At 54.1% G+C, this 20,874-nt stretch overlaps 1 protein-coding gene across 4 annotated transcripts in view; it reads left to right on the plus strand.

The window, feature by feature from the left end:
* GRIK4 (glutamate ionotropic receptor kainate type subunit 4) overlaps window positions 1–20,874 on the plus strand; it is a 160,656-nt gene that overhangs the window by 132,890 nt on the left and 6,892 nt on the right. For all 4 annotated transcript variants that reach the window (XR_011804958.1, XM_038167658.2, XM_072027785.1 and 1 more), the window contains 6 exons: window positions 4,611–4,718; window positions 5,439–5,642; window positions 12,465–12,578; window positions 17,142–17,251; window positions 18,896–19,069; window positions 19,420–19,585. Coding sequence is in view for 3 of the 4 variants with exons in the window: in XM_038167658.2 (XP_038023586.1) it covers window positions 4,611–4,718; window positions 5,439–5,642; window positions 12,465–12,578; window positions 17,142–17,251; window positions 18,896–19,069; window positions 19,420–19,585 (876 nt within the window). In the remaining variant the exon portion in view is untranslated. The remainder of the gene's footprint in view (window positions 1–4,610; window positions 4,719–5,438; window positions 5,643–12,464; window positions 12,579–17,141; window positions 17,252–18,895; window positions 19,070–19,419; window positions 19,586–20,874) is intronic.

Here is a 20,874-nt window from a genome sequence, read left to right on the forward strand (position 1 = left end):
GTGAGCTTTAGCCTCGGCAGGACGTTGCCTGCCAGCCCTTACCTGTCAAGTGACAGCTCGGCTTTGATGCTGCCTTTAGCTGGCTCCGGGTGAGCCGGGCTCAGGATGGCATCCTCCCCACAGCAGGATCTCTTGGAGCACCGATGCCCTTTGAATCATTACCCAAGCCCATCACGCTCTGAGTAAAAGTGACAGCTCCAAGCCCGGCTGCGTTAACAGGAGCCTACGTTCAGCTGAAGCAAGGGAAGCAAATGCTGTAAGCCTGGCTACGACTGCTGCATTTTCCACGTGGCAGGGAGCTGGTGTGAAGTGTGCAGGTCCTCCTGGAGCAGCGCTGCTCAGGGAGCTCCACGAGGGCTCTGAGAGCTGCATTACCCCTGGCAGCCCTGCCCGTGTAGCTCAGCTCCTCACTCGGGTGACAGAAACATCACAGAATAAGCATCCCTGCTTGGATCTCCCCTCCCTGGGCAGCTGAAGGTGCCAGGTTTCTGCCTGTACTTCAGAGGGTGCTGGCTCACTCTGTGCTATCCCTGCTGACCCTTTCCCTAGCTTGCAGGCTTGCTTTGGGGTTGAAGGGTGGTCCTGGTTCCCATCCCGCTGTGTTTGGTGGCCGCGAGCCCTCTCCCAGCAGTTTTTCTGCCTAAAACCCGCTCCGTCTGCCCACAGCAGCCTTTCTGCCACCTGCTCTCCCCTTCTCAGGCAGCCCCACGGAGGATCTCGCCTAGCAGCAGGGCCACGTGGGACCTGCTCGCAGGTTTTAGGGGCTGTCACCCACGTACCCAGCTGGGATGGTGGCCCCAGACCCTGCTGTGGTCTCCTCCATGGCTGCAGAGGGAAGCCAAAGCCCTGGAGGCTGCAGCCTCTCCACTGCGCCATAGGTGGTTATCTTCTGCTCGCCAAGCAGGCTTCCCGGAATGAAAATAACTAAATAAATCATTAGAAATCATTTAATTAAACCCATCGCGAGGGGACAGGGTAAGGAACAGGCATTCACATCCTGGGGGCAATCTTGTTCCCAAGGGTTGCATTAGCTGATTTGTCCGGGCCCTCGTTTGAAATGCTCCTATTCCCTTCTTATTTTTAATCAAGCTCACGCTCTCTGCCCATTTCTCTCTCTTTCTCTCTCCCACCCTCTCTCCTTCCATCTATCGAAGCCACAGGGACTTCCAGCTCATCAGCTTTGATAGAGAATTCACCGAATCTTGAAGCTGATCCAGGTCTCAGCCAGCAAACAAATTAGAGACACTTAGATTTTAAAATTTGCTGTTGCTTTTGGGCAAGGAGAGACAGGGCTTTTTGACATCCAATTCTTAATACATTTATGTAATGCACCGAACGTGTTTTTTCCTGATTTAGCTTAACTAGTGGAAATTTTTCCCCAGCCATATGAAAGCTGCTCTCTGCTCACAGAATGCCCGATAAAGCACAGGCTCATTAATGTGTCGGTGATCCATAGATCTGACAAGGACTGAGTCGGTAAATGTCATCTTTTTATTTTCTCCCTTTCTTTCCCCATACAAAACGCATCGCTCAGGCTGCTGGGCAGCGATTTGCGCTGAATGCCGAGCTGAGGTTTGGCAGCTCAACGAGAGGGAATGAAGAGGGGCTGGGACTTGCCTGGCCCTGGGGCAAGCGAGAGGAGAGGCAGGGGGGGAGCTGGAGCCCCACGAGGGGCAGATCGTCCCCAGCTCTGGCTGCGATGTCCTGGCGTCTAGCTGACTGCTGGCATCCAGCTCGGGAGCAGTGGAAGTGACGGGGGTGCCTAATTGCAGCGTTGATGAGCTGCAGATGAGCTACCAGCTGATGGCTCCGGGACCCTCCGCAGTCCCCACCGCATCAAGCCTTTTTGACGGGGAAGCGGCTGAGCGGTCTCGGCGGGGCTTGCTCCTCTTTAGCAGAGGTTCAGAGACGGATCCTGCAAGGGGGCAGCGAGCTCGGAGCCTGCCAGACACCATCCATCCGTCCTGCCTGGGTGATGCCAGGTGTCATTTGTCTCCTCTGGGGGACAGGGGGGCTCTGGGGGGGGGCTGCGTGTGTGCCCCAGGGATGGACAGGTTTCTGTAGCAGGCTCTCTGCGTGTCCCCTGCTGACTTTTACCCTCTTGCCTCCGTCTTGCAGCGTCCTTCAGGAGTGCCAGCCACTTGGCAGCTTTGTGCAGCGCCCTCTGAGGGTTTTCCTTCATTTGTTTGCTCTATTCCCTTATCCACCCCTCTCTCCAGCCATGAATTCCCTCCTTTCTGGGCTGGCGGAGGCACTGTGTACCCAGTACCCACTTAATTACATGTCCTACTGGCACAGCCCCTTCCCGACAGTGCCGACAAGGATTTCCAAGTGTAGACCTGATGAGAAATGGGAGCAGGCCACAGAGGAGGGGAGGTGATGGATGTGCTCCTCAGGACGGTGCTTGCTAATTGTAGCCCAGAGGGGAGCTGGCTTCGCTGCACTGGAGACCTGCCTGGTTTAAGACATCCACGTTCAAGGCTGGCTTTACCTTAATTTTTAAGTAAAAGAATTAGGGACTCCTGAAGTTTATGGAGAGGTCTCGCCGTGTTGTCTCTCGCTGCCATTCGGACCCGCGGGGCAGCGAGCAGCAGACTTCATTAAGATCATTAGTGCGAGGGGCTTTTTGTCATCCTGTGCCACAAGGAGCTCGCGAGCCCAGGCATCATTAACGGGGCCGTGTCTGAGCGGAGCAGCTGAAGGATTAAGGGAGCGAGCCACACTTGCGTTGCTTTAACTGCTGGTAATTTTCTCCGGAGATAAGAAATCTTTAAGTGCCAGCGATCCCAGTAATGCCTTGTGCAGAGCAGCTGATTTGAGGGGCCTCTCCTGCCTGTGGGGACGGGGCAATGTCAAGTCCTTGCTTGTCCCAGGCTCCAGCAGCTGCTTTTTGGGGTGGTTTGCCCTGAAATAGGGTCTTTGCTCCCTGCTGTCCACTAGGGCTTGTATCAAGAAAGGTCTCACAGAAGGTGCTGAGGGGGCTGCAGGGGGCACGTACAGAGCTTTCTCCGTCCGAGCCGTGCTGCCACCTGCCCCCAGGTGCTGTAATCCCTCTCACAAAGGTCTCGAGCTCCAACTTGCAGCCAGGTAGCTGTGTCGCCCCTGCTGCTCTCTCGGGAAAGCTCTGCCATCGTCGTTTCAGCTCCTCCCATCCTTGGAAGCCCTCCTTGGGATTTTTCAGCCTGTTTATTTCTGGCTGGTTTCTATCTATTTATTTTTGCGCTAACGCTGTCGTTTTAGCTTCGAAAGCTGTTCTACCTCTTTGCTATGGGCCTCCTCCACCCGCTGTATTTTTACAGACCAATCACTGCCTCCACCAAAAACTCCCGCGTACTAAAAGCTCCTAAGTCCTAGTCCCGAGCCTTAACGCCACAACCATCTTAACCACGTCTGGGCAGAGCGTTTGATTATCCCCTAACGCGCTCAGCAGATGAATATGTTTTCTGTTTTCCAGAGGCTCTTTATCCGTAGCTAGAGATGATTAAAATCACCTTGACATCCGTCTTGCAGGAAGAGGGGGAGAGCTGAGGATCCCCGCCGTCTCCTGCCACGTCAAGCTTCAGATGTGGATCAGCACGAGGAGACAATTAGTGGCACTGTCACCCTGCGAGGGGACAGTCAAACAAGCCAGGATGGGGTGGAAGGACCCTGACACACGGCAGTGCTTGGCTTCAGTGCTGTGTTCAAAGCAAGGTCAAAGCCACTGCGCTGTCAGAGGAGGAGGCAGTCAATTAGTCTCAATGTGCCAGCAGGGGAGGGAGGAGTCAGAGAAGAGCGAAGGCTGTTAAAATTAAAGTTAATCTGTCACTAATCTCTGCTTGTGAAGTCTAGGAGGGGAAAAAACAACGAGGCAATGTTTGTGACTGCTCCCAGGCTCAGAGGCAGGTGGAGCAGAGGGGGTTGTGTTCAGCAGCCGCTGCAGGAGGTGAGCACCTTGGTGCAGAGCTGGGCGAGCCCCCTGTCCAAGAAGAGACTGGTAAATCCCCAGTTTGAGGCTCTTGTTCCCAGAGATGAGTCCTGCCCTGCAGTTTGACCGTGCAACCAGGATGCCCAAAACCTGCTCCAGTACAGCCATCACCGTGCCTCCATCCCCCATCAGGGGCTCAGCGCCCCCGTTCTGGGTGCAGCCCCCAGGGGTGCTGGCAGCATGTTCAGAGCTCCTTGCTGGAGCCCTGACCAGGAAAGGATTTGCTTGAGCCCCACGTTCATGGAGGAGCTGTGAAGACACGTGTGCGTTTTGGGGTCAGCCACCACCTCTCTGAGCCACGCTTCAGTGGTGTTGGAGCACTTTGGCTGGGCCAGCTCTTCAGCAAGGGGTGGGCTGGGACCTGGTGGGATCAGAGAGGCTCTGCAGAAGGAAAAAGGGAGAGGAAAGGGTCTCGGGGAGAGCGAGCTGGCCTCTCTCAGCTGCAGGTCTACAAATGAGACAATAAAAGGCTCTTCTAGGGGGCATAAGGGAGCAGGATCCTGATCTGTATGCTCAGTAACGGAGTGTTCATAAATACCTTTTACAGGGCCAGCCGGATGCTTGTCAGTCACCGGAGCCATATGGTGGGAGTGTACAGTGATTTGTCCTGTAAATTCCATTATCGTGCTGCTTCTCTCTCCAGATCGGCCACTGGCACGTTTCTGAAGGACTCAGCATGGACAACAGGATCTTCTCCTCCAACATCTCCGACAGTCTGTTCAACACCACGCTCATTGTCACCACCATCCTGGTAAGCAAGGGGGTCACCTACAGTTCCCATTAGCTCGTCGCCAGCCCGGTGCTTGGGGGTGTCAATCAGCTGCAGTATTATTCTCTCCTCCTACCCCCCTCTGCCCCCAGCATGCAGTGTTGCACACTGATTTCATAAAGAACAGACGATCAAATCTCTAATTACAGCACTGAGGACAATTCATGACAGTGTAATTAAACTCAAGTTGATGTTTCATATGGAAATGATATTTGATGAGTTCAGAAGCAGCTGGGGAGAGGGCTGGAATGGGGATAAGTTGCCATTTTACATTCATCTCTGAATGATGTTCTTGTTCTGTGTACAGCTGGTAAGTTGGAAGGGACAGTTGTCCCAGCTCCCCATAAAAATTACTAAAATTGGCTAAGATGGGTGCAACTTTCATGAACCAAGACCTCACAGGTACAGGCAATCCAGGCAATTACCCTTATAGAAGTTCCCTGTCCGGAGCTGGGCTGGTACCCATGACTTTTTCCAACACTTCTGCTGGAAAACCCTCAAAACCCCGAAGCGCTCTGGCCATTATTCCCTTACATCCCACTAAGTTTGCTGAAAGAGAGGCCGAGCTGGAAAAGTCATCCCAGGTGCTCCATCCCAGAGCTTTTGCATCCCAGCCTGGGCAGGGAGCCCCTTCCCCGCTGCTCCGTGCTGCCGGGACGCCCCGGCTAAGATGGGAATGACAGCTGCCCAGTTTCGATGCAGGAAAACCCCTACTTAATGCTGAAGTGGAACCATCAGGAGCTGGAAGGCAACGACCGCTACGAGGGCTTCTGCGTGGACATGCTGAAGGAGCTGGCCGAGATCCTGCGCTTCAACTACAAGATCCACCTGGTTGGTGACGGTGTGTACGGAGTCCCCGAGGCAAACGGCACGTGGACAGGGATGGTCGGGGAGCTGATTGCTCGGGTAAGTGAATTAACAGCTCCTTTTAGCCGTGCTTCAGTGGGACTTGGCTACAGCAAAGCCTGGCGCTTTATTAAGTGCTCCAGGAGGCTAAGGATGGATGGGGGTTTTCGTCTGCGTGTAAGGCTCTGACCAGAGGATCCCTCTTCAGTGTTTTCTCCTGGCTCTGTAAATGCATTTGTTGTGTCAGTGTGACAGTGTGCAAAGTCGTGGTGGGTGTTAGGGCCCCTGGGCGCTCTCAAGGCTGTTTGCTTTGCCTGCACTCAGATCCCGGCTCGACACCGAGTGGTGTTTGGTTATTTTTTTTTCACAGCAGAAAAAAAAATAATGGAAATTTGACATTAGGAAAATGTGCAGGTACCGGCAGGGTGGGCAGTAGAAATCAAAGCAAGCTTGCAAAAAGGCACTGTTTGAGCAGGGAGGGAAGGGGGTAAGAATCCCATTTCTACCCAGAAAAGTTTGGGCAGGTTCATTTCAGCACCTCAGCTTTCGGTATTGTTTTTGGAGAGGAGCAGTTTTTGTTTGCTCGCTGTGCATGGATCGAGCTCTGTTCACGATTCCTCTCCGTGGCAGTGACGTAGCCCGAGAGCCACCTGCTTTTGCTGGGTCTGGCAACTTCTTGCTCCTGTGCCCCGCTCCCTGCTCTTTGTTTTCCTCCACAGCTGAAGGTCCTTTAAGCTCCTTCCCCGGAGCTTAAACACAGTTGATGAAATGCTCCAAGATCCCTAGTAAAACAGGCATAGCCAAAGCTAACATTAAGATTGATGCCATTTAAACCGATCCTTCCTCGCTGGGTTCCGCGCTGCCTTGTCATTACCGCCGTGCCTGCGAGGACCCGGTGACAGCTTCTCAGCTGGTGGCAGCTCCGCGGGGAGGTGTGGTTGTGATAATCCTCAGCGCTGTGCCAGAGGAGCACCCGAACCTCCCTATCATTACCCTTACATCAGCAGCGTGTCCTGCTGCAAAGCAGGGGAACAAGAACCCGATCCCATCCCTGTAGGGCGAGCATCTCTCCATGATGCCCCCCAGCATCCCTCTGCTTCTCCCCCAGCAGGCAAAGGGGGCCTGGCTGATGCTCCCTCCTCCCTTAGCAGCTCCGTTTGAGTGTCCCAAGCCAGCTGGGACACCTCTGGGGCTGAGCAAGGTGCAGGATACGTGCTCAGGTCCCCATTCAACCAGTGCCACCTCCTGGGTCACCCTTCCTGGCACAGCGCGAGCTCGGCACCAGCTGAGATTCCTCTGGTGAGGAGCCTCCTGTTTGCAAATGCTCAGGGCTATTGGCACAGTTTTTATCCGCCTCTCGCTCTGTGTATCCGCACACAACTACGTGTCAAACGCTTCTGCAGCAGTTCTTCTGGGAGGCGAGGAGGAGCGGGGTGTGATGTGTGAGCTGGGCAGGCGAGGAAGGGAACAGACCCTTGGGGTTTTTGGCCTGCTGGCCCTGGCAGCGCCTCCCCGTTGGATGGGAGCTCCTGGAGGGTGCTTTTTGGTAGCAATAAGTGTTTTAACTTCATCTTCACAGAGAAACAATTTGTTTCTCCTTCAGCTCGAGCTTTATTTAGGAGGATTTTTATTTCTGCTTCAGCAGGGCAGAGCTGGCAAATCTGTGCGAGGCTGAATCAGAAATCAGAGACGAGAACAGGCGTTCTCTGCTTTCTTCTCTCTAGGCCCTCCAGAAGCTTTATAAGGGTGGTTTCAGCGAGTTTTTGATGGGTGCCATGGCCTGGCAGGGCAGAGCTGGCCGTGTGCGTGCTGCTTTCCATCCCACCTGGAGGCAGAAGCAGCAGAGGACGTGTTGGCCACCCAGTTCCTCTGCCAGGGGATTCATTCCTTGGGCACTTTTCTCCCTCCAGCTCAGCTCCGTGCAGCCCTGAGCACAGAGAGGGCATTAGTTAGGACACAAACCTGCCACTGGGGTCAGAGCATCCCAAATCCTACCCAAAAGGAAAGCTCTGCACCCGACTCTTTATGCAGTGCTGTATTACTATAAATTAGGGGTTCCTTCCTCACCCCGATCAGCTTCCCATGCAGTGAGCTTTGACCAGGGTGCATGGAAGTGTGCAGGACCAGCAGCTATGGGCTATCTGGGAAAAACGTTTCCTATTACTGCTTCTGGATTGACCAGCTATTGATTCATCCCTAAGTGCTGAAAATTCTCTTACAGCTAATTGCGGGCTGTGGTACGAGTGAGACGCTTTCTGTACAAACATCCGTGTGTTGTTGACCCAAATTCACAAGGATGAATCCAATCGACCCGCTCACAAAACCCTTTAGGAGCTGAGGAGCACGAGGAATGGGATGTCTGGGGGTTAGCGGAGGAGCTGCTGAGGTCCTGGGTCCGGGTCAGCAGTACTGGGATCGGGAACCCTGTCAGCGTTGTGGACAGGAGAAGGAGAAGCAGCCTGGGAGAAGTCACTTGGAAAGACTCAAACCCCTTCCTTAATGAAGATATCACAAATTTGGAAACAGCCAAGCTAAGCGGTTGCTCTGTGCACACGGGGCAGGGCGGCTCAGCACTGATCCTAGCCCTCGAGGGAGCAGGGCAGCAAAGCTGCTCTCGGGATGGAGCAGGCATCCCCGATAGCCCCGCTGGGTCTGGCACGGACAACTTCAGCCTCCAGCAGCTGGGCTGACACCTTGCACGCCTGCTATCCATAACAAGCAAACGAGGGGGAACAGCAAATCTTCCTCTCGCCTATTGTTTGCCTTTGGAGCCTTCGGGGACAACAGCACGGGAAGAATTACGCCTCACTTCTTCCTGCCGCGGTACGGAGCCCGGCTTTGCCTCCCCGATGGTTGCCTTGTCTTCCCTTTCTCTTCCCCAGCACGTCCTGAAGCCGAAATGAATTTTGCTAGTCAGCTACAAGCCAACGAGTGTATTTTCCAGGCGATGTGACAGCTCTCTCTTTGTTCCAGCACGGCTCTACTTGCTGGCTGGGTAGCGGAGCACCTTGCTGGCTGTGCTCGGTGCCTGTATTTCGCCTCTCAGCACGCTGCTGGTGCTCAGCACCCTGCGCTCCTCCCGAGGAGCTGTGGCTGTGCCCGGGGGGTGCCTGCAGCAGCCACAGCGCCTGCCGTCACCCACCTCGGGGCTGCTCCCGGGGAACTGAGCTAAGCTGACAGGAGATGGTGTGGTTTTGCCAGTAGGCTTTACCCACAGGAATGTGATGCTGGGGTTTTCCTGTGAGGCCTCCAGGTGCCTCTCATCCCACCCCCCCGCACGCTCACCTGAAGGACAGCACAGCCTGGGCAGGAGCACGCTCCATGGGGATGGAGGAAGGGGAAAAGAGGGAGAAGTTCTTCCAAAATTGGCAGAGTCCTGCAGTGGGTGTTGGTGTTCAGCGAGAAAAAGCTGTGCGTGGGTGACGGGAGGGAGGGAGGGGGGAGTCTGTGTGTGCCGGGGGGCTGCCAACGTGCTGGGGGGGAATGGTGGAGGTCGGTGGTGTGCTGCTGATCTTGTCCTGCACATGGTGTGCACGCTCACATCGCTGTGGTGTGAGCTGGGTGGGTGTCCCTGCCGGCCCTGGGTGGCTTTTGGGGTCGCCGTTCCCCCTGTGTCATCCCAGCTGGCTCTTGCCAAGGGCACAGGAGCGCCGGGCAGAGTTTCTCCTCCTGCCCCTAGAGATGGTGCAGGGGGAAGGCAGACCCGAGGCTGGTGTCTGCGCTCATTACTGATCCTCTAACGGAGGGTGGCAGCCCCCAGGGCTTTCAGGCTGTCGCTTTGCATACGGCAGAATTCAGACATCCTTCAAAAAAAAAGCAGTTTTGAGTGACCCTCACCTGGCCCTGGTTTTAAATGCAAGAATATGCATCCCTGGCTGCCTGCACAACCCAAAATAGCTCCTCTTGGATCAGATGGGCAGTCTGTGCAGCAATCCAGCCACCAAACTGTGCCACAGGACAGGTCTGCAGCCCTCAGGGTGAGGGAACAGAATAAGAAATACCTCCCCCTGCCCTTGGTCACAGCGTGTGCTGTTGGCAGTGCCAGCAAGGAAGACACTTGTGTGCCCAGGGGATTTAGGAGCCGAGGTGCTGTTGAAGTCAGGGACTCATCCTCCTGCAAGAAATCCCAGGTTTGTGCTGCAGGAGCCATCCTCCAGGCATGTTTCACACCAAAGCCTGGTGCAGCTCGGACTCTCCCCGCTGGCTCGAGGCTCGTGGGTGGCAACAGGGCTGCAGCAGGGCCGCCCACCCGGCCCTGATGTTTTGGGAATTTCGTCAGGATCGTTCCCGGCCGGGCTGCGCCTGACGTCAGGCCCCATTCATCACCATTAGCCTCCAGATGAGCCTTGTCAGCATCCGCAGCGAGGAGGCGGCTGCCTCCTCCGGACTGGCAGTCCCCGCAGTTTCCTCCGTCAGCCTGCTTTAATTGTTGTTCCTCCTCAGGAGCCCGGCTCAGCCTCTGTGTTTAACATCTTTCCTCTCGCCCGGTGCGAGTTTTGGCCTTGTCTGAGCGGTGCTTTGTTAAAGGAGCTCCTCTTCCCACCCCCAAAATGCTCTGGGTCCTCTTCTAAGCCGATTTCATGCTGACATTTAAAGCTGCAACTGTGCCGACGGCTGAAAATCCCCCAGCGTTCGCCCCTCTTCCCCCCATCCCTCGCCTCCTGGTTTCCCTTCCCCCAGAGCTGGGCCGCGGCTGGAGCGCAGAAACGCGAAGAAAAACCCCGTTTCTTCCCCAAAATGCATTGTTCAGGCTATAAAACGCTAACTCCTACCCGTGCTCAGGTGGGGAGGGGAGGAGAGAGCCGAGGGCTGCAGCGCTGCCTGTAACCAAGATACGCTGACCCCGGTGAATCACACCCGTCGGGTGCACATCAGGAGGCGAAGGAGAAAGCATGAAATGGATGCTGGGCAGGCAGGGAGAGCGCCGTGTACCCTTCCCAGATCAAAGTTTCTTGCTGTCAGAAGGCAGCCCTGAAGTTGCATCGCTTCTGAGCCTGGAGAGGAAGAGGGAGAGGGAGCCCGAGGGAGCGGAGCCGCGGACGAAGCCACCAGCAGCCAGGTCTCTGCCAAAGGAGGAGGCGAGCGGGGCCGTGCGGGGGTACCAGCAGCCTGCAAGGGGCTGGGGCTCTGCTGCTGCCTCCTGGGAGGACAAAAGTTGAGCAGGGAAAGAGCAGAGGGAGATGGGCTGTAATTGCCTTCACACCATCCAGCACAGGCAGCCCGTGCCCATGGGATGTTCTCCAGGTGCCTCAGCCCAATCCTTTAGCACCCCGTGGCACTTTTTGGAGAGCTGGGAGAGGAAAGGCATTGTCAGGATGAGCTCTATCTTCACCAGGGGCTCTGCTGGCGGAGCTCTCCCCAGGACAAGGGTACCTGCAAAGCCTTTTGACATAGACAGGAGAGGGTTAGGAAGCTGGAGGCTTTCCCCGCAGATAAAATTCCTCACGTGCCACGTTCAGCGGATGAATTGATCCCATCTTTGTAATCTCCTGGTGTTTACAGAGGGCTCAACTGCTCACACACGATGCTGTGATTGCTGGTGCCTTTTAAAAACCCTGTGGGTAAACTGGCTAGGCAGAAACCCTCCCCAGCTCGTAACTCACTCCCGTCTGCACCTCCCAGGAACCCGTAATAGCTGCTGGGAAACAATTGCAGAAATCCAGCAGAGGGCTTGTCCAATAAAGCCGTCCTGTGAAATATCACCTTCTCCGTGCCCCCTGCCCCTCACCTGCTAGCGGGCAGGCTTGCTGATCCCTTGCTTTTCTCTCCCCTTTCCCCCTGCCTGCAGGCTGCAGTAAGGCTGCCCTTTGCTCCTGCAGCTCCTGCCTTTTCTTGGCCCGTCCTCCCCATCTGCCTCGAAGTGGTTTTTGGGGGGTGCAGGAGCGAAAGACACGGGCAAACCTCAGCCAGGAGGCACTTGGCCCTGTTTTTTTTTCCTCGGGAAAGCGAGAGCAGCAGGGGCAGAGAGCGTGGCACGAGCGGTGCACCAGCAAATTTGCCTTTGAGTGGTGCATTTGCAAGTAGGGCATGGATCCAGGGAGATAAGCCGCATATTTTATCGGGTCTTCAGGCCTGATGGTGCTTTAGCTTCTGCACAGGCCTCATGAAACTCGGGGACAACATGTGCAAATGGCTTTTCTTCCCCCCTCCTCCCCTTTTTCTTTCTTTCCACATGCATAATTGCCATCCTGCAAAGCAGGCAAACAAATGTATAAGAGAATGGAGGAGGTTTCATTTTTATAGAAAGCAATTACCGACATTAAAAGAGCTACAGTAATAAATATTATATTTAAAATTCAAATTCCTTATCTATATTACAAGGGTATTAACGTTGGAATAAATTCTCCCCCCCCGCCCTCCCCATCTCATTTGGTTTGCAAGGCAATCTGGAAATTTTTACGCCAGTCCTCCGAATTTTTTGGAGTCGGAGCTGCAATTTCGGGAGTCTGGGTTTGGCAGGCTTGTAAACTTCATGGCTCGGGGTTTGTGAGCAATAAAGGTGCTTTGTTGTGATTTCCTACCTATGGTGCTTGCAAGTAACAGCAGCCTTGTCTGGAAGGGGGTGGCTGCATTAAATGGGGGCTGTGGAAGCGGGAGGCTGCAACCCACAGCTACAGAGAGGTAAAGAGTGGTCTGGAGCACGAGGTGGGTTATGCTTTGGGGTGTCTGGGTGAAATACATGCAGGGTGAGCACGGACATCACCAGGAAAACTCCTGCTGCTTTCCCCAGAGCCACGTCTTGCCCTGCAGCAACGCACCCCGTCCCATCGGGATAGGGCACCCACCTTCCAGGAGCGGGTGCGTGGCCCTGGGCGTGCTGTGCCCCCTTCCCTGCCTTTTCCCAGGCTTGGGGTCCTCATCTCTGCTCTCCTCTCTCTCCAGAAAGCCGACTTGGCAGTGGCAGGGCTGACGATTACAGCGGAGCGGGAGAAGGTGATTGATTTCTCTAAGCCATTCATGACTTTGGGAATTAGCATTCTCTACCGAGTTCATATGGTAAGCGACTTATTTTATAGCCATTTACGTCCCTCCATTATTTGCAATGCAAACGCGCCTAGTTACAGAAGAACAGTGAATGACTCATAAAAATATTTTCTTTTCCTATTTAAACACAAATGTGCCGGACATTTATTTTCTTTTTCACCCCGTGTCAGCTCAGTGCTTTCGGTTCCCATTGCTGAACCCGCAGCCCTGCTGGCTGCCTCCTTGGGCACAGCTCAAGGGAACCAGGAGGTGCCCAGGGTGCTGCTGCCTTGCAGGGGGGCTCTCAGAAACCCTTGCTCCTACATCAGCTTCGGGGGGGCGGAGCCCCCAGGAGGGGCTTTGCAGCTCCAAGCCCCCATTTCCCAGGTGTTGCAGAAGGTGAGCGCAACGGGACGTCCTTCTGTCCCCAACCCGGGGCTTTGCAACGTGCTTTGTGCGATGCTGAATGGGTTGAGAATTTCAGTCCTGGTCTCCTGTCAACCCAACAATAGCAGCCAAAAGGATAAAACAATTAGAGCTGCCTCTCCCTGCCCCCTCTCTCCCTTCGCGAGGCTGCTGGAGATGCAGTGTTCTGCACGAGCATAAACAAACTTGCGCACGCATCTCTCCGCGCTGAGTTGCTCCTGCCAAGAACAAACAAGTAATTAAAATCTAGTTAAAATTCCATTTCTTCTGGTACGTGCAGAATTTAGGATCAGTAGTTAACCGATCAGAAGGAGCCAGACCCTTTAAGCTTCGGCAGCTCAGCTGTGAGCAACTGTCCCTGCCCTGCTACCTTTCCCTTCCTGCTGCCAGCTGCCCCGTGCATCCGGGGGTGTTCCTGCCAGCATCACTTGGCTGGGATTATAATCAAGTTCCTGACTTTCTCACATGGGTTTTAAAGTTTGGGGATTGAGTCCCGTGTGTGTTCTGCCTCCGATCAACCCCACAACCTCGAGTGAGGTCCTGCTCCCCGAACAGCCTGAGGCTGATGGGGTCCCCCCATGGCAGGGGGTCCCCAGCTTCTCCTGCTGCGCTGAGGAGTGGGGCTGAGAGCTGGGCAGAATTAACTCAATATCCTGGTAAATATGCATTTAACTCAGAAAGGCTCATCGCTCCCATTTTCCTGGAAGGATGGGGTATGCAGAGCAGCTGTGGGCGGCCGCCCTGCCCCTCCTTCCCCTTCCCCACCCCAGCAGACGTCTCCGCAATGTCAGAAATTGCAGCTGACGTATGTTCGTGGCGGCACAGCTCCGACGGAGGCTAATAAATAACCACAAATGCATCGCTTGCCGAGGAGTAGCCTCCGTGCCCTAGTCTCCTCCCAGCCTGATGACATTTCATTTTAATTTCCATACAACTCCGCTTGCTAATGCTTTCTCCCCCTTTTCTCCTCCCCACCCACCCGGCCCAGCCACCACGCTGCGTCTCTTATCACACATAACCGAAGATGGCAGCTTTAAATGGGGCTGTCATTTTTCTCAATTCCGCTCGTTGTGATATAATCAAGTATGGATTTCTGACGCGGGGGCTCTAATAGGCTTTCTGCGAGGAGAAAAGGCTCGTTTTGTTTATTGCCTTCCCATCCTGGTGGGCTCTGCAGAGGGCAGGAGGTGATGACGGGTCCTCCTTGGCAAGTCCCTGGCGCTTTTTTCCTGCTTTGTTTGTAGCATGCACTTGGTTTTGCTCACACCTGCCTCTGTGGAAGGGATTGAGGGACATTGAGGGACCAGCTTGCACGTGGTCCTCGGTCATCAGCCCTGGAAGCCTTTGCTGTGCTCTCCCCTGAGATGGGAAAGCGTCGATTTAGTGAGCACACGGGAAGAGCTGAGCTCAGGGCAGGTGAACTGAGGCTCGAAGGGGCTCTCTGACTGCTGCAGGAGATGCAAGAACTGGGGCACCGATGCCACGGCTCCTCCCCAGACAATCCCTCCAGGCTGTCCTGGTGCTGCTGGGGGGCAAACAAGGAGCTCAAAGTGTCTGCCATGAGCCTGAGCATCGCTGAACCCAGCAGGACATTTGGTTTCCTCCTCTTTTCCCCACATGTCCTGCACAGTCAGACTCTGACCCCAATATCTGCCCCCTCCAGAAACCCACCGCCTGTCTGGCCAAGCACGAGGACTTCCAGGAACCCCCGAAGAGGGTGAGTGAATCCCTCTTGCCTCCTTCTGAGGATCTGCGGGAGGCCTTCATCAATTATTGGGCACTTTGAACGTTTCTATTCCAGGCAAAATAGCTCTTCCAATTAACAACGCTGTACTGGGACCTGCTAAAAATATCTGACAGACACCAGATATTGTCAATCCCATCTTCAAAACAGACAGATAAGAGAGAGTTTGTGCCCTCCGTGGGAACAGAATATCTTTATTCTTATCCACGACTGTGAATGAAAAGAATATGTAGCAGCAGCCTGGAAATGACTGAAGAGAAGCAGAGCTACTACTGCTGCAAGTCACAGGAGAGACTCGCTGCCAAGCCTGAAACTTCGAGCTTCCAACGCAATTTCCCTAATGAGCATAATTTATTGACAAACTGCCCCGGAAACACGGAGGAGATGTTGAGGCCCTCATTACAGAGAGGGACTTTGCTGCAGGAGCATCTCACGAGGGGGCCTCGGCTGAAATGCCGACGATGCCTGGGAATTCCCTGCTGGTTTTGGGATGTCAGGAAAGGATGAGCTGCTCGGAGATGGGTTTCTTTTGGGAGAAGCTCCCGTTTGCTTGGCTGAGGGCAGGAGGAGCCTTCCCACCTTGTGATTCCCCTTTCCCAAGCTCATTCCTGAGCCTGCAAACCCCTGTGGAAGGCGAGGCAGAGGAACGAGCCTTGCTCTAGGTGATGAAGGGGATTAGGGGGGCATGGGGCACTCAGGAGAGCTGTGTGGTTGCTGAAGAAGCTTTGGTAACACCCACCCTTGGCTCCCAGTTGGCATCACGAGTCGAAAATGGGCACGGGAAGGTCTGTACCACCAATTCCTAACTCATCTTTTTGTTACGAGGCTTAACAAGCCACAACCTCTGAAAATACTACTGTAGATCCCAGCTTCCAGCTCCTCTCGTCCTTAAGGACGAGATGTTACGGCGGAGTTCTTTGTAGGGCAGAGTTTGCTGTAGAAGGTTTCGGAGATACTACGGTCCCAGCTGGTGACTGGAGCTGAGAATATCACAGCATCCTAGATATTTTTGTCAGAGGAAGGTCTCTGTGCAACAACTATTGCCTTTTCTAGCAACTTCTCAGTCTTCAGAAGAATTTCGAGACCTTGTGAAATTCAGTTTTTGCATAAGTGTAGGAATATTTCAGTAGTAAAACAGTCTTTTTATAGAAAAAAGGGAATTTAAAATGCCCCTCTTGTCTCTGTGTAAGGAAACAAAACTCGTCTATGTTTCCTGGGGACTTTTGTGAAAACAGAAAATCGTTCACTGCCTTGGGATTAAGTGCACTTCTAAAATGCTTTGGTCTACCCAAGGCACCGGGCTTGCTACAGCAATTGCAGTGAGGTGGTTTTTGTTACCGGCTGCTGTTTATTACTTTACGTGTGCCATGAGCAGAGGGAGGCAGTGGATTACAGAAAAATGAGGGCTCCAAACCCTGAAGTCTGAGGTTTTGTGGTGCAAGAACTGACTTTGCTCACCTCTGCGCAGCCTTAACACAACCTTTTAGCCCCACGTTAGGAGTTGTGAGTTTTTGCTGGGAGCCTTTTGGAGGAGACAGTAAGAGAAGAGGAATGCTGAGTCCAGTGAATGGTGCACGGAGCTGGAGGCGGCAGCAGAAATGCTCCCAGCGGAACAGGAGGTGTTCAGCTTGCGAGAAACTTCCAGAAATCGATCCTCCCTTTGTACCGACGTCGCTAAACTCGACGAGATTTCGGTGGTGGCAGTGTCCTTGTGCAGCTTGGGAGGTACTTTGGGAGGAGGAAGGTGTGCCTTCCCAAGGTGCTGTTGCTGAGGTAGAAGCAGGAAATTCTGACGCATCCCGAAGATAAAAATATCGTGTTCTCGGAGATAAAAGTAATAATTTTATTGAGTTTTGTACAGCAGGAACATTTCAAGGCTAAAGAAAGCAAGCCAGAAATATTGCAAAAAGTGTTTTTTTTTTTCTTTTCTTTTTTGCATTAAGATGTTTTCTCCCCACTCTGTCACTCCCACCCACCCACTGCTGGCACCCAGGGGCGCCCCTTTGCAGCCACCACGTGTGGTGTGAAGCCTGGTGGGTGACCGTGGGCTCCCCCCTTGCCGATCCCGCAGGTGAGCGGTGCAGCACGCCCTGCCAGCGAGGAGAGGGCTGTGGTTTTCATGCTTTTCCATCAATTCACCTGTTTGTTTGCCTGGAGGAACAAAAACCCTTGTTTTTGTAGGGGGGGAATAGACTTAGGAGAGGGATCCCAGTGGGGAGCTGCTGCAGGGCGCACTCACTCGTGGCTATGTCTCACCCCTGTGAGACTTTTGCAAATCTCCATTTTCTTTATTTTATTTCCCTTCTGTCACTCCCAGCCACTGTCACCATCAGGCCCGGTGTGTCTCTTTGTCTCCTTTTTAGAACGAATTGCTCGATTTATAGAGAAAAAAAAAAAACTCAAACTCACTTTTGCTTCCTTTCCAGGGCCGCAAGCCTGGCTACTTCTCCTTCCTGGACCCCTTTTCCCCTGGCGTCTGGCTCTTCATGCTGCTCGCCTACCTGGCCGTCAGCTGCGTCCTCTTCTTGGTTGCTCGGTAATGTGGCCGCCACCGCCTTTCCTTTCCTCGCGGTGCCATCTAGCGTCACGCTCCCAGCCCCGTGGCGAGGGGCCGCACGTGGGCACGTCCCCAAGGCCACCAGCTCAGGGGACACAGAAATAGGGGCAGGGTGGTCCCAGCTCCTAGCTGGGGACGGGGACTTTGCTGGGAGAGCATCACCAGGTGGCAGCGCTGGGTGGCCACGGGCATGGCTGGGTTGGGGGGCACAGGAGCGTGCGTGGCCCCCGTGGTGCCAAAAACTGCCTGGGAAGAGTGGGAAGGGGATCGGGATCAGGGCAGGGGCTGTGAAAATGGTGCTGCTGGCTGTGGGTTCTCGGATGGCAAGAGAGAAACCCAGCGGCGTGTCTCGACCGCGATGGGCAGATGCCAGCGAATGCGTTGAGAGATCTTAATGCGAAGTGCAGGACGTGTGTCAGTCCTTCAAAACGCAGTGTGTACAGAAAGGGAAGTTCATTAATATCCCTCCAGAGCCTCCCAACTGACGTGCAGAGCCTCGCCTGACAGCTCTCAGTTCATTTTCCCTATGACTAATTTAAATCAGCCTTAAAAAATGTCACCGAGTGCTTTGCGCTTCTCCGCGGCGCGTCTCCCATCGAGGCCCGGGGTCAGCGCTCCAGGGGCTCCTGACCCTGCAAACTTCAGAGCACTGTCCCAGCTCAGTGCTTGTCCTACTGCCAGTCCTGGGCCCCAGCACCAAGTCTTCAGGAAATAACCTCCATAACCAGCACTGCAGTGAGGTTATGGGAGAGGCAGGGCTGAAAGCTGACAGCTTTTTGGGTGCAATGCTGCACAAGCTGGCCCAGCCCTGCAGCTGTACTGCAGTATCCCCAAAATAAGCTGCCCGGCTCTGCTAACCACCAGCGATACAATGAACTGCAGCGTAGGATTTAGACGACTTTCTTAGCAACCAGGGAACCGAGCATTGAAAACAGCCCAAAACGAGAGCCGGGCTGCCATCACTTCGGTGACGTGCTGTCATTTGTTGCAGATTCCCACCCCTGTCCCATCCCTGTGAGTGCTGAAAGCTCGTGGTGCTTTGAAACACCAGCACCTGGCTTCAAACCAGCCCTGGGACCTAGACCCAAACCTTCCTGGGGCAACCAGACCTTCTTGGAGCAACCTTTTGTGACAGTTCTTACTTGATGATGATGTTCGGCCAAGTCTTACACGTTTTGCTTTGGAATTTCCCCTGGATGCTCCTTCTCTGGCAGGGAACACAGCAGGAGCTGCCTGATTTCCATTCCGCATCGAGACCATGCGCTTCTGGAATTATTATTGCTGCTCTTGTCTGCGTTACAAATTCACACGGAGGCCTTCAGCCTCCCCGCAGCCCTTGGCCAGGTTTTAGCACAGCCTCTCAAAACTTTTGCAAGTCTCACAACAAAACCTCTGGCTCCTGAATCACAGAGCAGGCATTTCACACAGCTCTGAGCCCTGGGCATCAACTGACAGCAAAGAGCTTCCTCCTCAGAAAAAAAATCTGCTTCCAGGAGAGTTAGGGCTTTTCAGCTTTCCTTTCTTTTTTTTTTTTTTAACTTTTTTTTTTTTTTTTGCTATTTTTCACCCGAGTGCCCCATTTCCTGGCAAGTTACCTGAGCTACCTGTTATTTCTCCTTTCAGGCTGACGCCGTATGAGTGGTACAGCCCCCACCCCTGCTCGCAAGGCAGATGCAACCTCCTCATCAACCAGTACTCGCTCGGCAACAGCCTGTGGTTTCCCGTCGGGGGCTTCATGCAGCAAGGCTCCACCATCGCCCCCCAGGCGTTGTCCACACGCTGCGTCAGTGGAGTCTGGTAAGGTCAACCCTCCTCGAAAGGAAGGCAGCCCTCGGGGTCTGATGGAGGCAGGGGATGGGGATGGAGGTCAGACCCAGCCTGTGGAGAAGTTTAGGTTGGAAACGAGGAGAGATTTATTCTCAGAAAGAGCAGTCAGGCATTGGGACGGGTTGCCCAGGGAGGTGGTGGAGTCACCATCACTGGGGGTGTTCAAGGAAAGGTAGGACGTGGTGCTTGGGGACATGGTTTAGTGGTGACATTGGTGGTAGGGGATGGTTGGGCGAGGTGATCTTGGAAGGCTTTTCCAACCCTAATGTTTCTATTCTCAGCTCACCGTCTCTCACCGCCCTCTCTTCCTCTCTCCCTAGGTGGGCCTTCACCTTGATCATCATCTCCTCCTACACGGCCAACCTGGCAGCCTTCCTCACTGTGCAGCGGATGGATGTCCCCATCGAATCCGTGGATGACCTGGCTGACCAGACAGCCATCGAGTACGGCACCATCCACGGCGGCTCCAGCATGACCTTCTTCCAAGTAAACCCCATTCTTCTGCTAAGCGGGGCAGGGGGTGCGGAGGGCACCCTTTGGTCAGCTTTGGATGCTGCCCCAGCCTGCCAGGCCTCTTCCTGGTGTGTTGCAGCCTGGTTTCTGGCATTGAGGAGACATTTGGGGAGCTCCCTGGCTGTTTGGTCGCACGGGGCTAATTCCATCATGGGTGGTGATGGGGTAAATGGTGGAGGTGGCACAGCAGAGGCCAGGGAAGGCAGGGATTTGTGAGGCAGCAGCCAGCATGCTTTTGGGATGCTGGAGGACTAGGCTCATCTGTGCTCATCCCAGAGGAGCAGACCTTCCTGCTCAGACTCAGAAAGTGACTTAACGTTTGGAGTTCCCCACCACGTAGGTAAGAAAGCCGTGCACGTCCATGTGTCAGCGATGGCATAGCGTGGACCTCAGCAACCGAGCGTTTGCGGTTGTATTTCCACGTCCCTGTGCGTGTTTGATGTGATCTTAGCTTCTCTGTGAGAGTCCCTCAGGTTGGGTAAGCAAAGAAATGTTTGCAGTCCCCTGGTAGGCCAGCTTATGGAAATGTGCTGGTGCAAAGCGGAGTTTGCAAGGGGTCAGGGACACTGAAAACACACAAGTCAAGCATGTGCAAACTCGATACGTGCTGTTTAGCCCAGTTTCATGTCTGGCTTCCCTCCTGGATTCAGAAGGGAAACAAATGAGTGAATCCTTTCTGCGGTGCTCTGATGGTACACAGAACTGCTCGAGGATTATTTGTTTATTACATGTTGAAATACCAAGAGGAGAGAAAGAGAGAAAGCTTTTCCCACTCCTCTTTTCCACTGAGTCTGAGCTGAACTGGGAAGAAGCCTGAGAAACATCTCAAGTGAGCCTGAGCTTTTCAGCCTAACTTTCTGCCCTTCAGGGGTTTGGCAAAAAGCTGCTTCTAAGCAGAACGACACATCTAAAATGAGCCGAAGAGCCCAAGTGAATAAAGTGTCTGTGTACAAGGCACTCGGTTCTTCCCAGGCAGACTTTAAAGGCTAAAACCCTGTCTGTGGCTCTGCACTGTCTGGTGCATGCTGGAGTAGCTGGTGGTGGGAAATAAATGAGTGCAAGGTGCTCCCAGACCATTTGCAGCCCCGTTCGCTGGGATCCCTTTGCCTTGGGTGTCAGGATGGTGACTCAAGCACAGCAGCATGTTGAGTAGGCAAGGCTGAGGCTGTCCTTGCCCTACAGCACCTTGCTTTGCATCCAACCTCCATTCAGCCAAAAGCCTCCAGTTCTCATGAACAGGCACTTCGATTCCCTTCTGCAGC

Source organism: Anas platyrhynchos, chromosome 25 (genome assembly GCF_047663525.1).
Source record: "Anas platyrhynchos isolate ZD024472 breed Pekin duck chromosome 25, IASCAAS_PekinDuck_T2T, whole genome shotgun sequence".
Lineage (NCBI taxonomy): Eukaryota > Metazoa > Chordata > Aves > Anseriformes > Anatidae > Anas > Anas platyrhynchos.